This window comes from Odocoileus virginianus, chromosome 21, assembly GCF_023699985.2.
Source record: "Odocoileus virginianus isolate 20LAN1187 ecotype Illinois chromosome 21, Ovbor_1.2, whole genome shotgun sequence".
Lineage (NCBI taxonomy): Eukaryota > Metazoa > Chordata > Mammalia > Artiodactyla > Cervidae > Odocoileus > Odocoileus virginianus.
In genome coordinates, this window is record NC_069694.1 from 41,433,378 (window position 1) to 41,448,176 (window position 14,799).

General features: G+C 39.4%; 2 protein-coding genes across 22 annotated transcripts in view; both read right to left on the minus strand.

Annotated features, from left to right (window-relative positions):
- Window positions 1-4,582, minus strand: part of SLC9B1 (solute carrier family 9 member B1) — a 75,227-nt gene extending 70,645 nt beyond the window's left edge. For 4 of the 15 annotated variants that reach the window (XR_011482525.1, XM_070452215.1, XM_070452216.1 and 1 more), the window contains exons 1-2: window positions 4,459-4,582; window positions 3,914-4,190 (exon numbers count right to left, since the gene is read on the minus strand). The gene's annotated coding sequence lies outside the window, so the exon portion shown is untranslated. Of the gene's footprint in view, window positions 1-905; window positions 951-3,913; window positions 4,191-4,454 lie in introns of all 15 variants that reach the window. The other 11 variants (XM_070452204.1, XM_070452197.1, XM_070452211.1 and 8 more) reach the window with 9 other exon arrangements.
- A 1,324-nt stretch (window positions 4,583-5,906) lies between these two features.
- The window catches only part of SLC9B2 (solute carrier family 9 member B2), a 61,165-nt gene continuing 52,272 nt past the window's right edge, over window positions 5,907-14,799 (minus strand). For 6 of the 7 annotated variants that reach the window (XM_070452226.1, XM_070452227.1, XM_070452225.1 and 3 more), the window contains 2 exons: window positions 14,132-14,268; window positions 5,907-11,495 (listed from right to left, as the gene is read on the minus strand). In XM_070452226.1, coding sequence (XP_070308327.1) covers window positions 11,277-11,495; window positions 14,132-14,268 — 356 coding nt within the window. In that variant the 3' untranslated portion in view covers window positions 5,907-11,276. Of the gene's footprint in view, window positions 11,496-14,131; window positions 14,269-14,400; window positions 14,653-14,799 lie in introns of those variants that run through there. The other variant, XM_070452230.1, reaches the window with a different exon arrangement.

Consider the following 14,799-nt stretch of genomic DNA (forward strand, 5'->3'; position numbering starts at 1 on the left):
ATCTACAGAGACAGAAAGTAGATTAGTAGTTGCGTAGGGTTAGGAATGGGGAGGACACAAAGATTTTAGCAACAAGGCATGGCATTTCTTTTTAAGGTGATGAAAATGTTCCAAAACCACAGCGATAGTTATTCATATCTGTGAATACACCAAAAGCACTGAAATGTATACTTTAAATAAATAGGTTATGAATAGTATGATATATAAATGATAATAAATCTGATTTAAAACAAAAACAAAATACACACACAGGCAGATAAACAAGCCAAAAAATTTAACAAGTAAATATTAAAGGGACAAGAGTTAAAAATATCAGTCATTGAAAGTCTAGAATTTAGACATATGGAACAAAAAAATACCAGGCCACAATTTTTGAGAAAATGTTAATTGGAAGTGTAGGTGGCACAAAACAGTAACAATTTGAATAATTTCTCAGTAAAATGGTACCACATTATGCTAAGGCAGGATATCTGGATTCAAGGACTAGGTCAGCTACTAACCTATCTACCGACACCCAGGCAGTCTGCCCACCCACCACTCTCATCTTTCAGTTTCTTGATCTCCTTGGCTCCTATGATCCTTTTTCCACCCTATCTCAGCAACATACTCACAAGGCCACAAACATCAAATGTCCACTCAATTTTGCCCGGCTATGCTACTATGCTTCTCTAGTATTGCTATAGACTGAATATTTGTAACTCCTCAAAATCCATATGTAGAAATCCTAACCCCCAATGTGATGGTGGTATTAAGAGGTGGGCCTTTGGGAGGTGATTAGTTCATGAGGGCAGAGCACACATGAATGCAATCATAAAAAGAGACCCAGCGAATGCAATCTATAAGAGAGACCCAGAGAACCCCCCTGCCTTTTTCAGACACATATGAACCAAGACTTGAGCCCTCACCAGACACTAAATCTGCTGGCACCTTGATCTTGGAGCTCTCAGCATCTAGAACCATGAGAAAAAAAATCTGTTTGTAAGACAACCAGACTGTATTTTTTGTTGTTATAGCAGCCTGAACGAACTAAGACAAGTATGACTGCCTTCTGTGTTCAAAATGACTATTTTTATATCTTCTCTTCACCTCTTAAAAACTTTCATCCAAATGTTCCTTCTCCTACTGATTAACTTCAAGCAGAAACTCATCTGATCACTGAATCCACCCATGTATCTGCATCTCTACCTATACTCACTGCCTTTCTTCCCATTATGTTTTATGTTCATGTTCCTAGGTCAACATTTCTACACATTCCCTGGATTCAATTCCTTCTCACTTTCTCAGAGACTCCACTTTTAAGATATATATTTTCTTTCTTGTACAATATTTTCTCCCTCTACACTGGATCACTCCCATTAGCTTAAAAACATACTTAAGCATCCCATGTTTAAGAATTCTGCTTCAACCCCACATATTCCATTTCTCAGTTCTTCTTCATAGTGACATATCTTCAGATATCCACGTCCATTTCTTCACATCACACATACTCTTTATTGTGCTTATTAAAACTCAGCAGTCATTTATTTTACATTACCTCTAAGAATGTGTCAATACCATTAGCCATGCTTTGTCATCTTGGCTTTTCAAGTCACCACATGCTTTGGGTTTTCTTCCTATCTCACTGCCTACTCCTTCATCTCCTTTGCTTGCTTCTTCTCCTCTGTTTTACCTCTAATCACTGGAATGCTATGAACATACTTTCCCTAGGCAGTTTTATCTATTGATACATGCTGATGTCTCTCAACTTTCTATCTTTGGTCCCATATACAGAACTCAAAACTCAGAACTTACTTTATATTTTTAATAAGCAGATCAAATGTAAGGTGAGCAAAATAAAAATACTCCCCCCTACACAATTTCTTCCCAAGTCTTTACTATTTGGTAAATTGAAAAGTGTTAGTTGCTCAGTCATGTCTGATTATTTGCAACCCCATGGACTGTAGCCCACCAGGTTCCTCTCTCCATGGCATTTTCCAGGCAAGAATACAGAAGTAGCATTCCCTTCTCCAGGGAGGGGATCTTCCTGACTCAGGGATTGAACCCATGTCTCCTGCACTGTAGGCAGATTCTTTGGTAAATGGCAAAACCATCCACTAAAGCTCAAGACAAAAACCCAGAAGCTTCTTTCTCTCACTCCTATATTTAAAACATCATCAAGTCTGTAGGTTCTGCCACCATATATATCTCACACCCAAACATGTTTATACCACATTAGCCAAAACCATGGCCATTCCTTCCTGGATTACCACCCTGTGCTCCTACTCTTGCTGCCCATCCCCTGGGGCCCATTTACCACATAACAGGTGGAACAGACCTTTATACAATAAATCAGATTATATTACTCCCTACCAAAAAAAAACCCCATTGGTTTCTCATCACACTTTTAATAAATAAATTCTTAGCTTATTCCATGGGTAGATCCCCATGACCAACTCAAAGCCTTACATGCTTGGGCCCCTACCTATCTCTCCTTGTTCACCTCCAAGTTCATCTTGTTCCACTTTTCCTACCTTCCAGCTACAGCATTCTTAATGATGCTCTTTGAAAGAGTCAAGTTCTTTCCTACCTTGGGTTTTTGCAATTGTAGTTTCTTTTACCTGCAATATTCTGATCCCCAGTATTTCCATGGCTGGCTTTTTTATGTCACTGAGGTCTCAGCACAAATGTCAACTCTTCAGAGAGGCCTTCCCTAACCAATCAATCTAAAGTAACTGCTCCCTTAGATCCTCTCACTTCACACTGTTTTACTTCTTCACTGCACTCGCCATTATCCAAGTTTCCTTATACAGATATTGTTTACCTGTTTATTTTCTACCTTCACTAAAATGTAAGCTCCATGAGTCAGGAATCTTGCCAGTCTTTTTTAACCATGATATTCACAATGCCTGGCAAGTCCCCTAAAAATATCTCAGCAAGTCACTCGACTTGAGCAAATGACCTGAGTAAGTCACTCGACCTCTCTAACTTATATTTGTGGGCTTACTATTACTAGACTTACCTCTGGGTCTAGAGAATACAAAAGTAAATACGGCGTGGCTCCTTGAAAATCTCACCCATTGATCCCTTTTAAAGTATTTACCGAATGTATTTACTGTATATCGTACTATGTTCCAGTATGCTATGCTTAATTGCTCAATGATGTCCGACTCTTTGTGACCCCATGGACTGTAGCCCGCCAGGCTCCTCTGTTCATGGGATTTTTCAAGAAAGAATACTGAAGTGGGTTGCGGTGCCCTACTCCAGGTGATCTTCCCAATCCAGGGATGGAACCCTGGTCTCCCACTTTGTACGCAGATTCTTTACTGTCTGAGCCTCCAGCGAAGCCTATGTTCCAGGGACAGGGAAGTACAATGTTCCAGGGACTGCCTAATCTCAGTGTTTAGTTCCCTCTTCAGTAAAATGGAGCTTTGTTAACCAACTTTATCTCACAGGTTGTATAAACTGGATGAGTATGAAAATAATGTACAAAATGGGATGTGCAATAAAAATGTTACTTTATATATTGCTATTACTGCACCTGCCTCTGTCCTCTTCTCTGGTATTGGGCAGGAGTTAAAACTAGAGAGTCAACTGACAAAACCAGCGGTATAAATTCTAGTATTCACAGAAGGTAGTAAATATGAATATTCATTTCAGAGGCACAGTGACCAAAACGTCTGGGGCTTGAATTCTTTACGTGTGAGAGTAACGTGTTAATTTCCCACACTTCTGTTGCACAAATAACAATACTATTTATTTTTATGGAAAATTATTTAGTGGGGTCTGACCTCTCTCGGTGCGACCCAAGCCAATCTTTCCTCTCCATCATCCCATCTGATCTTTTATAGACTACAGGACACACAGAGAGAGGCGTCGGGGACCAGGCGCAGGCCTCGCACAAGGGCTCCTACACGACACGCCTGACACATGGTACCTGTGCAACAACAGCCCTCAATCCTTCAGAAGCACTGATCTGAAGGGCTTGTCCACGGCGATCAAAGCCGACAGAAACAGGCGGGGTGAGGGGCGCGGGAGGAGGGAGGTGAGCCTTCCAGTGTCAGCAACCAATCCTGGAGCACACCTCCAATCACAGGAGCTTGCGAACGTTCATTTGCAGATATTCACCACCTGTACGAGAATCTGCGCTTAATAAAATGATTTTTTCTGTCACTCTTGACTGACAAACCTCTTCTTTCTTATTTGCGAGTACTCTGTAAAATGAGAGAAAGAAATGGAAGAGGAACGGAGAGAATAAAGAAGAGACACGTGGAGTGAGGGAGCAAAGAAACAAGTCAGAGAGACGAGAGAAGAAATAGACATCTATGGCTGTTTCCCCAGAGCCCGGCAAAGGAGCAGACGTACGCTCCTTAGAGCGAAGGGGACGGGAAGGCGTTCCTGGGCGCCACGGGAGGGGAAAGACCGCGAGAAACGAGGGACTAGTGCCCAAAGGGAGAGTAAAGACAAAAGGGTTGTACCTACAATCGCTACAGCAGCTTCCGCTGCCCAGGGAGCGACGCGTGGAGCACAGCAACCGCCGCCGGGCCCACGCGCAGCCCTGAGGCAAAAGCAGCCGAACGCGTGTGGGCGGGGCTAATGGCGAGGGGCGGGGCTGCCGGCTGCGCGCCGAGCTGACGCGTTTCATTGGCGTCATGGTCGCCCCATCCTTCGGAGCTGGAGGTTTCCCTCTGGAACCGCCTGGGGTGTTTTCAGTTTATTCTACCCTTTCCACGTCTCTTCAGAGTATTGACTTATTGTGTTGTAGAAGTCCGGAGATGCAGTTGACCTCAGAGGGCCGCTTAGCCAAAAAGGACCGCCAGGGGATGCATGTGCCGGAAGTAACTTGTCAAAACTTTAGACGGTGTTTCCCTTTACGTCAATTTTAGTACAGCCTGAAAAGGAGCAGTTTCTGGGGTTAGGACTGCGCTCAAAGCTCAGCACTGCCACTCTGTAGCTTTGGGACCACAGGCAAATATATAATCTCTCTGAGCTTTGGGTTTTTCTTCTCTGTAAAGGATATGGTGGTGGTGTGAGAATAAATTGATGCGTGGCAAGTGTCTGGAACAGAGCTTAATACAAAGTAAACATTCAATATCCTATTATCAGTGTAAAACCTTTGCTTGTCTCACCGCCCCGGCACCCCCCCCCCCATGAAATCTTATGTGGAAACCATCATATGAAACAAATAGAAGCAGAACTGCTCTTGAAGATGGGCCCAGAAAGTTTGGGTTCTCAGTGCCAAAGGTGGTCTTAAAGTTCCCTCTCTGGAGTCCCCAAGCTTCCCACAACATAGACAAAGACAAATTACAGAAAGTCCAAACTTCTTAGAAAGACAAACTCACCTTTCCTATTTTTTCCCCTCCTTGATACTCCAAACGACTTTTTCTCCTCACACACACACACACACACACACACACACACACACACACACACACACAAATTCCTTTTTGCCTCCATGTTTTTTCTTAAGTCATTCAGTCTATGGGGGGTGTTCCTTTACCCCTTATTTATCATTTAAGATTTTATTCAAATCACAACTCTTTTTTGGATGACTAAGAAATTCTTTTATTGTAACTCCTTCCTATCTTCAGCATGGTATAGGTAGCTCATTTTCTGTTTTCTGAAAGTCAGAAAATCGGACTGAAAGTCATTTTCTTCCTTGTTTTATAAGGGTCGACAAGGTCTTTTGTGATTATAGGGTTAAGGAAATGCTTTGTTCTCATGGTAGGAAAGAAAAAGCAAGAAGATTCCCAAAGTTACTGGGATGAAGAACAAAAGGTAAAGCTGGGAAGAAGGACCTTTGAGAGGGGCCTGCTTGCCTCCGAGACACTGCGCTAAGCCTCAGGTGTCATGGACTGCTGAAGTGCTTTAGGGTTTACTGAAGGAAAATGGGAGGCATATCAACAAATAGTTTTGGAATTCTCACCAGGTTTAGAGGATTCAGGCCATATTTAATTTTAGTCAACTAAAACATGTGATATCACTTGCTCCCCAAATGGCAGGAAGCAGTTCCCATCTGTTACACAAAACTACATAAATTACTCATATAGAAATATAATGTTCTGACAGGTTTCAAAAATTTACTTAAAGACAATATAATAAAAATTTAATAATAATCACTTAAAAACACCTAAAGAAACATTTGAAGCCTTTCTGGTAAGAAAAAAAAATCAAGGATAAGTTAAAAATAATTGAATTGGTAATATTTACAACAATGCCATTAAAAGCAAAACAAAAAAAAAAACTTTTGAGGAACACAGAGAACCTTAATCATGATAGCAGTATTCCCTAAGTTTGATGTGAAAGTACTTTCAAAAATATCGTCTACATAAATAGCTCTGTACTTCTGAAAGCACTTCAATAAAAACAGAAATTTGGCCAATGACCAATTTGGTATGATTTAAGCACCGACTTTCTTTTCCAGTCTTCTGCTCACTACTTCTCTTTATCAACCTTAAGTGTCAGTCATTTACTGAATCCCAGACTTTACTGTTTTTGCACTTCGATAATATACCAGCCCTCTACCTAGCTGTTCCTTTCTTTGCCTTACTCCCTAATATCAACTCATCAATCCAAATCATGTCCACTCTTCTAGATCCAGTTCACATATCACCTTTAAGAAGTTTTCCTCACTGAGAACAGTTTTGAATCATTCATTTGGATTACAGCTATTTGTACACATCTTGCTTCCCTGAAAGCTTGAAAGCTTTCTCAAGGCAAGTATTAGAGTCAGTCTCCCACTAGAATTCAAGTTCCATCTTGAATATATTCTTCATCACTGTATTCCCAAAACTGACACACAGTAGGCAAGTTACCAGTATATTTTGAGTGAATGAATGAATGAATGGATTTTATAACATAAACTCCCTAAAGGCAGGGATTTGTCTGTTTTATTCATTGAAAAATTAATATTTGAATATTACAGGGTGAATAAGTAATTTTTGGAAGGCTTAGCATTCATTATATACAACAAAAAATCTTCAATTTATATATCTTCACAGAAGTCAAATATATTTATATTGCCTTTCGCCCAACTAATTCAGTGGATGAGGTATCATTCTGAAAATAAGACATCCCCCAGACTGCAAAAGTAAAATTTAAAATAATCAAAATAAAATGGGTGTTAGCATTAACAGTAGTTTCATTTTTCTTTCTTGTGCTTTTCTGGGTTCTAGATTTTCTGCAATGAAAATGTATTATTTTTTAATCAGACAAAAGTAATCAATACTATTTTTAAAGAATGTAATGGGCAAGAGCATTTGCAAACAAATGATTGAGGACATTAAGAACACTCAAGTCCAGTCCATGTTACATGGAGTTAATACCAGAAAGGAAAACAAGGAAAGGTGAAAATAACTTAAAAAGCAGAAACCTAATCAGGCTGCCTAAAGAGTAACAAGCACTTCTCAGAGGAGAGACTGATGGCACCCACCTTAGGAAAAAAAAGGGTGTTGAAGGGCACGAGTTTACAATGTTTGCTTGGTGCTGTCCTTGGAAGTATGAAGCCCTTGATGTGTACTGAATTCTGTCCCCCAACTAAATTCATAAGCTGAAGCCATAACCCCCTCAGTGTGATGGTGTTTGGACATGGGGAATCTGAGAGGCAATTTATACTAGATGAGGTCATGAGGCTAGGGCCTTCATGGTGGGATTAGTGACTTACTAGAGGAGACAACAGGGGCCTTGCATATTCTCCTCCATTCCCATCCCCTCATGACCCCCTTCCTCCCAGCATCCGGTGAGAACCCGACGAGGAGGAGGCTATTAGCCCGCCAGAAAGAGAGCTCTCATCAGAGCCTGATCACTGCTGGCAACTCTCAGCAGTGACGTCCAGCCTCAGAACTGTGAGAAGATAAATATTGGTTGTTTAAGCCACTCAGTCTATGGTATTTTGCTGTAGTAGCCTGAGCAGCTCAGATGCGCTAAGTGGACTAAAATCTAAACTGTTATGTGGCAGGTAGTTTTCTGATACTGAAAGAGAATCTCCTCACTGATTCAGTGCATAACCATTTTACTAAATGCCCACCCTGCTCCATGCCCTGTAAAAATTGCTGAGGATTCACAGATGACCAAGATAAGGCTCCCACTCCTCAGGGGTTAATTTAATAGGCAACAAACCCATAAACAAACTGAAAAAAGGACTATGAGTACTCTGCTAGAAGTATGTATATGATACACCTTTCACTCACCCAGAGGTTAGAGCAATGGTTTCTGTCTGTGGCGGGGTGGGGTAAGTTTGATTGGCTTGAGTCAACATTCTGTATCAAGTTAACTCTGAGTTTACCAACCAAGAAAAGAGCTGTGGCTTACTTTGTGGTGACAAAACAAACCTGAGACTTCACAGTGAGTCCTGCAGAGACCAACACCGGACAGAGAACGTGAAAGTGTTAGTCATTCAGTCCTGTCCAACTCTTTGTGACCGCATGGACTGTAGCCTGCCAGGCCCCTCTATCCAATGGGATTCTCCAGGCAAGAGTACTGGAGTGGGTTGCCATTTCCTATTCCAGGGAATGTTCCTGACCCAGGGATGGAACCTGGGTCTCCTGCACTGCAGGCAGATTCTTCACTGAGCCACCACAGACGCCCACTGGACAGAGAGCCACAGAGATTTGGTTGGTGGCTGCTTACCGAGGACAGGTAGGCAAAAAGTCACCACATGCTCTGAAAATGGCATAGGCTATTGACAGTCACTTTTGGGGATTCTCAACTATTTCTACACTTTGAATTTCCATTTCTAATTCTTTCTTGGGGCCTTGAATATTTACGATAACATTCTTATTTACTTATACTAACTGTATTTTGTATTAGTAAGTATTCAAAGCCTGTTATGTTACATGGAGAAGAGTTACTGGTGAACATGGGAACCTGCACTCACTGCAGCACCCTTGGGTCTCCCATGCCTTCTGCTAAGTCCTGATCATCCCCATATCCTAGCTGAGGTCCTACTTTCTCTGGAGGTTGTGCCTAAAGTGCACCTCCCCCCTGATTTATGGGTTACTCCTGCTGTGAGCTCCCTGGCCCCCCTGTACTTTCTGCATCATGGCACTTATCACACTGTTTTGCAATCTCTTGTTTAATGGTCTCTATCCTCAATCAGACTGTCAGATCCTTAAAGATGGTAGGTAACAACATTAGTTTTTATGATGTGCCTGGGTCACCAAAGGCTTTAGTAAGTATTTATTGGGTGATTCTAGTTTCAGAGCCTGTGAAACTAGAGGACCAGATGGGCATTAAGTTTATCGTGCTACAACCAAGGCGCACGTGGCCAAGGAAGTTCACCTCTCTGAACTTGGGTATAAACTAGTCTGGTCCATGTTGAGAACATAAACACTAAGGGAATACAATCCCATAGAGGAACCAGAGTCAGGATAACATAAAAATGAAAACTCTCTGGCTTCCTATTATGTTAGATTAATAAAAATTAAGCTGGTTTTGAACAGCTTGGAAGTCATGGTGGAAAGGGCTGGAAGAGTAGTCTGATGACAAGCTTATTTCATGACATGTTAGTCTAATAACTAAATGAAGGGTGAATGTACCCTATACTCACTTCTGTCAGAGCACTTATAGCCCTTTTTACAGATTGTTCATATGTTTGTCTCTATTAAATCCTTAGGTAATCTAAGGACATTATCTAAACATTATTCTAACAACTCGGCAGGAGCTGATCTAGAGTAGAGGAACTTAACAAGTGATACACAAAAGCAGAAATGGTCAGTTGATTAAGTGGGATAAAATGAGACTTTTGCAGATAAGACTTTCTTATCTTCTCTACTGGCATGTCACAATTCCTGAAATTCCTGCCATGGAAGTCATTCTTTTGGTTAAAGTTACATCTTTAGATAGTCCTTGTTAACCTGCAAGAATATGCTACTAGGTGATGGTAACACCCAACATGATAGTACTTCTGGCTCTCAAATCTGGTCTTTCCATCTCCTGGGAATGTGAATGCTTAGTGAGAGATAGTACTTTTCAGCTGGGTGGGTGTGATCATCACCAACAGAATGTAAGAGGAGAGATGTGTCTGCTGCCACATCACTTCCCTAAAAATAAAAATTGCTTGTCTTGGGCTTCCTTTTTTTTTCTTCTTCCTGAAGACTAGAAAGGGGACTTTTGTCCTAAGCTAGCGCACAGCAAAGTATCAGGATGGAAGGACCTGGGTCTCTGAATAAACCTCATGAGCAGAGGAACCCTGTCAACTGGTTTTGAGGAAAATGCATTTCTCTATTTAAGTATTTAATTTTTCATTTCTTCATTATAGCAGCTTACCTTACCCTGATTAATATGGCATTCATGAGGCTGACATAGATTTAAAAATTAGCTATCTCTTACCTAGAGAACAGGAAGAGCCTGAAAATGTGGGCCACAAAAAACAAAGGACTGGGTCAGGGCACTGCTTAGGTAGAAGTAAACAGATGAGCTACTGAAATGGGGGGGCTCTGTGAAGCTAACTGGGGGAGAGGATTTAGTCTTTGACACCCGGACAGGTGTCAGAGAAAGAACCAATTAAAATACTTTGTGTACTTTTAAAAATTTTGGTGGGAACAATCAGTTATACTACTTCACAGAAAGACAGGTAAGAGAGGTAGAAATGGAGAAGAGGCAGATTAAGAGGGAAGGTAGAAATGGATGAGGGATTGTGTCATGGTATTTAAAAACAAAAAGAAAAAAGGGCCCCAAACAATTCAAGGCATGAGAGGTTAGGTGACCATGAATTATGAAATTGTGATGGTAACACTAAGTCAGAGCAAGCTGTTGGCTAGCAGAACAGGACACTGAAATTAAATTGTGGTAGTATACTAGAGAATCTATGTGTGCTCAGTCACTTCAGTCCATGGGACCCCTGGACCATAATTTACCAGGCTCCTCTGTCCATGGGATTTCCCAGGGAAGAATACTGGATTAGGTTGCCATGCCCTCCTCCAGGGGATCTTCCTGACCCAGGGATTGAATCTGTGATTCCTACATCTCCTGTATTGTAGGCAGATTCTTTACCGCTGAGCCACCAGCAAAGCCCAAAGTATACATGTCCCTATACAAACTAAGAGATAATGATGAATAGGTATTTGAAGAAAAAAATTAAGGAAGGGAGCAGGTTGGAGATGTAGAACATTACCACCGTCCCTGTAATAGCTAAAAATGCTGTTAAAAAAAAAGGAGCCACACTCTGGTTCTATTAATTTACACTTAAACACTAAATATGTCAATATCCATCCGGATAAAACTAGCCTCTGCTAGTTGACAAAAGCAGACACCGACAGCAGCCTTCTGAGGGCTGTATTCAGCATTCTCTCTTTTCACCTCTAAACTTGTATAGACGTCTCTCCTTGATCTTCTTCATCTTTATTTTGTTCGGCTTTCTGGAGAAGTCTGGGGCCGAGCAAACCAATAAGTAGGCTTCCAACTGGGGCTGTGATGAGGATGGACAAAAATGCCACTGTCAACACATCCATTCCATATCCTTCTAACTGTTTCTCTCCATGTGATCTTGCTGTGTCCAAAGCCACAGATCCTATTGCAGCCTATGAAAGTTTAAAGGTAAAGTTGGAAGCATTATAAGATAAGCACATACAAAAAAGGTGAATTATGTTATCATTTGCAAAAATAAATCTCTTATTCTTTTGCTCAACTATGAAAGTTCTCTTAGTCCTCTTTCAAAATGTACTGCAGTTGATTTTAATGATCTGAAAGCTCTCCCTGCCCTTGCCAAGGGAAAGGATGATTCATCTGTACCTATTTGCATAAGGCAAACTTACAAAAATATCAGGCAGATATATTTCAAAACACCAGGCAAATACAGACTTAGAATATTAATTAACCATAACAAGATTACACTAAATTCCTCCTGAATAAAGATGAAAGTTACTGGTCATCTCATTCTTTCATTTTTAGGAGTTTGGAATTAAGAAAGGATAAGATGAAAAAATGCAGTGATATTTATTGGAAGTTTTAAATGAAAAAACATAAGAATATTGCTTCAGAGCCTAAACTAATTGTTAAATATCAAGAAACTTGAAAGTGGTAGGCACCTTTGAAACTTGAAGTTAATCTTATTAGGAATTTGATGAATTTTTTGCCTTAGGAGTTGGTGAAATGTTTTATTTAAAATTTATCTACTGGAAGGTATTATGAAAAATCTTTTAGAGACAAAATGCAATCTTATCAGTGCACAAGGGAAAATACATTAATCAACCCGGTTATCCCCTTATTTCACAGGACACAACAGTGTTGATCTCCAGGACAACGTAACAGAAGAGAAAATATCAGTGTGGATGAGACACAGTGGCAGAGACTACTAATTGCCAACAATATCTGAGTGCCCCTTTAGCCTTCTATAATAGAAGTGGCTCAGTTTTAGCTGGTCACATTGCTGTTCAAATAGAGACTTTGTTTTTCAGTCTTCTTTGCAAATAGTTGTAGCTATATATCTAAGTTTTGGCCACTGAGAGGTGAGAGAAAGTGATAAATGCTTCTTTTAATTGTTCCCTGAAAAGAAATGGGCCTTATTATTTCCCCCTTGCCATTGGTTGGAAATGGTGAAAGCTGGACTCGTGGATAAAAGGCACATGCCAAGAACAGCGGTTACCTTGCCAGCTCTGGAATGGTCAGTCTTGACCACTGGTTAGAAAGAAATAAAAAGTCTATCTCATTTAGTCCCTGTGTTTGAGGGCTCTTTGCTATGGTATATCACCTTGTACCAGAACTAATTCAACATTTCATGAATGCTCAGCAAGAACTGCACACATTACAATATACATTTCCTTTTCAGTTCTCTGTTATATGTGTAAATGTGTACGTGTGTGTATGTTTAGGGGGTTTGTATGTACACTAAGATGTCATTTAAAATATACTTATGGGTCATGGACAAAAATAGTTTAAAGAACACTAATATGGAAAAAATATATAAGAAAGTCTTGTTTCTTGTGCAGTGGCAAAAGAAGAAAAAGTGAAATTCTATACAATAATTGCTTTGAGAACATGCATTATTCAAGACATCCTAGATAATTTCTCCTTATTTTAAAACTTGTTTTCATAGCGGGAAAATGCCATCCTTCAAAATTTAACTTTAGAAACAAATCTTCCCTACCAAAGAAACTAGAGTGGTTATTTTTGACATTTTACCTGCTAAAGTTACCAGAGGCAGTGTGGAGGCGGGAGATGCTGTGAGGGAGAAACTACTCTATGTACTGTACTGTATTAACCTCAGAGCATCCTTAGCCACTAAGTTTATGTCTTGGACTACTATGAATGTATGATGGAAAGAAAAACTTCTCTGGAATAACGCCCTAACCCCGCAGCCACACAAAATCTGGCATAGTGTTCCAGAGCAGCATATACATCTCTCAAGGCTTCCTAAATTAACATCTGATTTTTGTTTCATGAAACAAGAAATTTATACACTTAAATAATCACAAAATAATCAAGGATGAAACAGGTAAGTCTCATTTCTTGTAATTAGTTGGAGAATATACAATACCATCAAGGATATGTTACATTTGCAATAAATGATGATCTGTACAGTTCTAATTTAATTAGCAATTACAGGTATGCTACCAAATACCTGGCGAATCCTTTTAAGCACCTGTTGGTTAGTGCCTTGTTCATTGGAGTGCACGGATTTTGGGTCATATGATTGTTTGTCAGGAGGTTCAGCTGGTTTGAAAATTTTAAATATCAACTAATACTCAAGGAAATAAAGCATTTTCTGAGTTATTTCTCAATAAATCTTTCTCCATTATATATAAAGACTGTAGTCAAACATAACTGATTACCAATCATATAGTCACATACATTTCAATACTAAGATGGGCAATGCTATTTATTGAAATGAAGAGAGTTAATAACTATCTCTGGGTTATTTAGAGAGCTCTGACTGATAAAATTTCAAACTCTTCCTTCCTGCTATGTACTACTACTTTCTAGTAGTATAGGGATTTATTGGATTTTTAGTTGCACTCTGGTGATCTAAAGAAATTTAAATGAGCTGTCATACTTAATGAATCAATATACCAAGAATAAAACTTTTAAAGAGTAAATTAGTATAAAGTCTTTATCATAAATCAAACTTCATATACTTATTTTCACCAAATTTGAACAAGCTCTCTTATTAAAAATTTCAAGATATCATATAGAAATAGGAATTAAAATCCATCATTACCTGGACTGTGGCCTTTGGAAGCCATGCAAAAGAAATAAATAGCTTTTCCTTAATGTTAAAACCAGCAAAACACACCATCAGATATGTGACCGAAATTCGTATTAATACTGCAATGTCCAGGGTGGCAATACAAAGACCTGTAAGAAATACTCAGTTTTCAGACATAATGAAATACTGAGGGAAAAAAAAAACACCTGAATCTCATGGTTACTGATTCAAAATTCTTTCAACAGAAGCCTAAAAACATTCAAAAAATTAAAAAGACAAAATAGCGAGGCATAATTTATTAAAACATCAACATTAAGGATCAATCATTTTTCTCAGTAGGATGTATCACTTTTGATAAAAAGAGCAAAGAGGGAGAAAGATGAGAAGAGGTTAATATTAAAAAATAATTTATAAAACCTTGAAAAAAAAAAAAGAATCAATCAGACCGCTTGTTTAAAAGAAGGTATTTCCCCTTGATTTTCTAGTAAAATGTGAAAGATTTATTTGACCTGAAGAGAAAGCAGAGTATTCCCCTAAAATAGAAACAGAAATTAAACACATTTAAATTTTTACAAAGGAGATTTGAAGGTTATTTTATGCTTTATAGCAAGAACAACACTTTCTTTCATGTGTTTATTTAAAAAGAATTTATACAATACTAACTATGCATGGCAGGATTT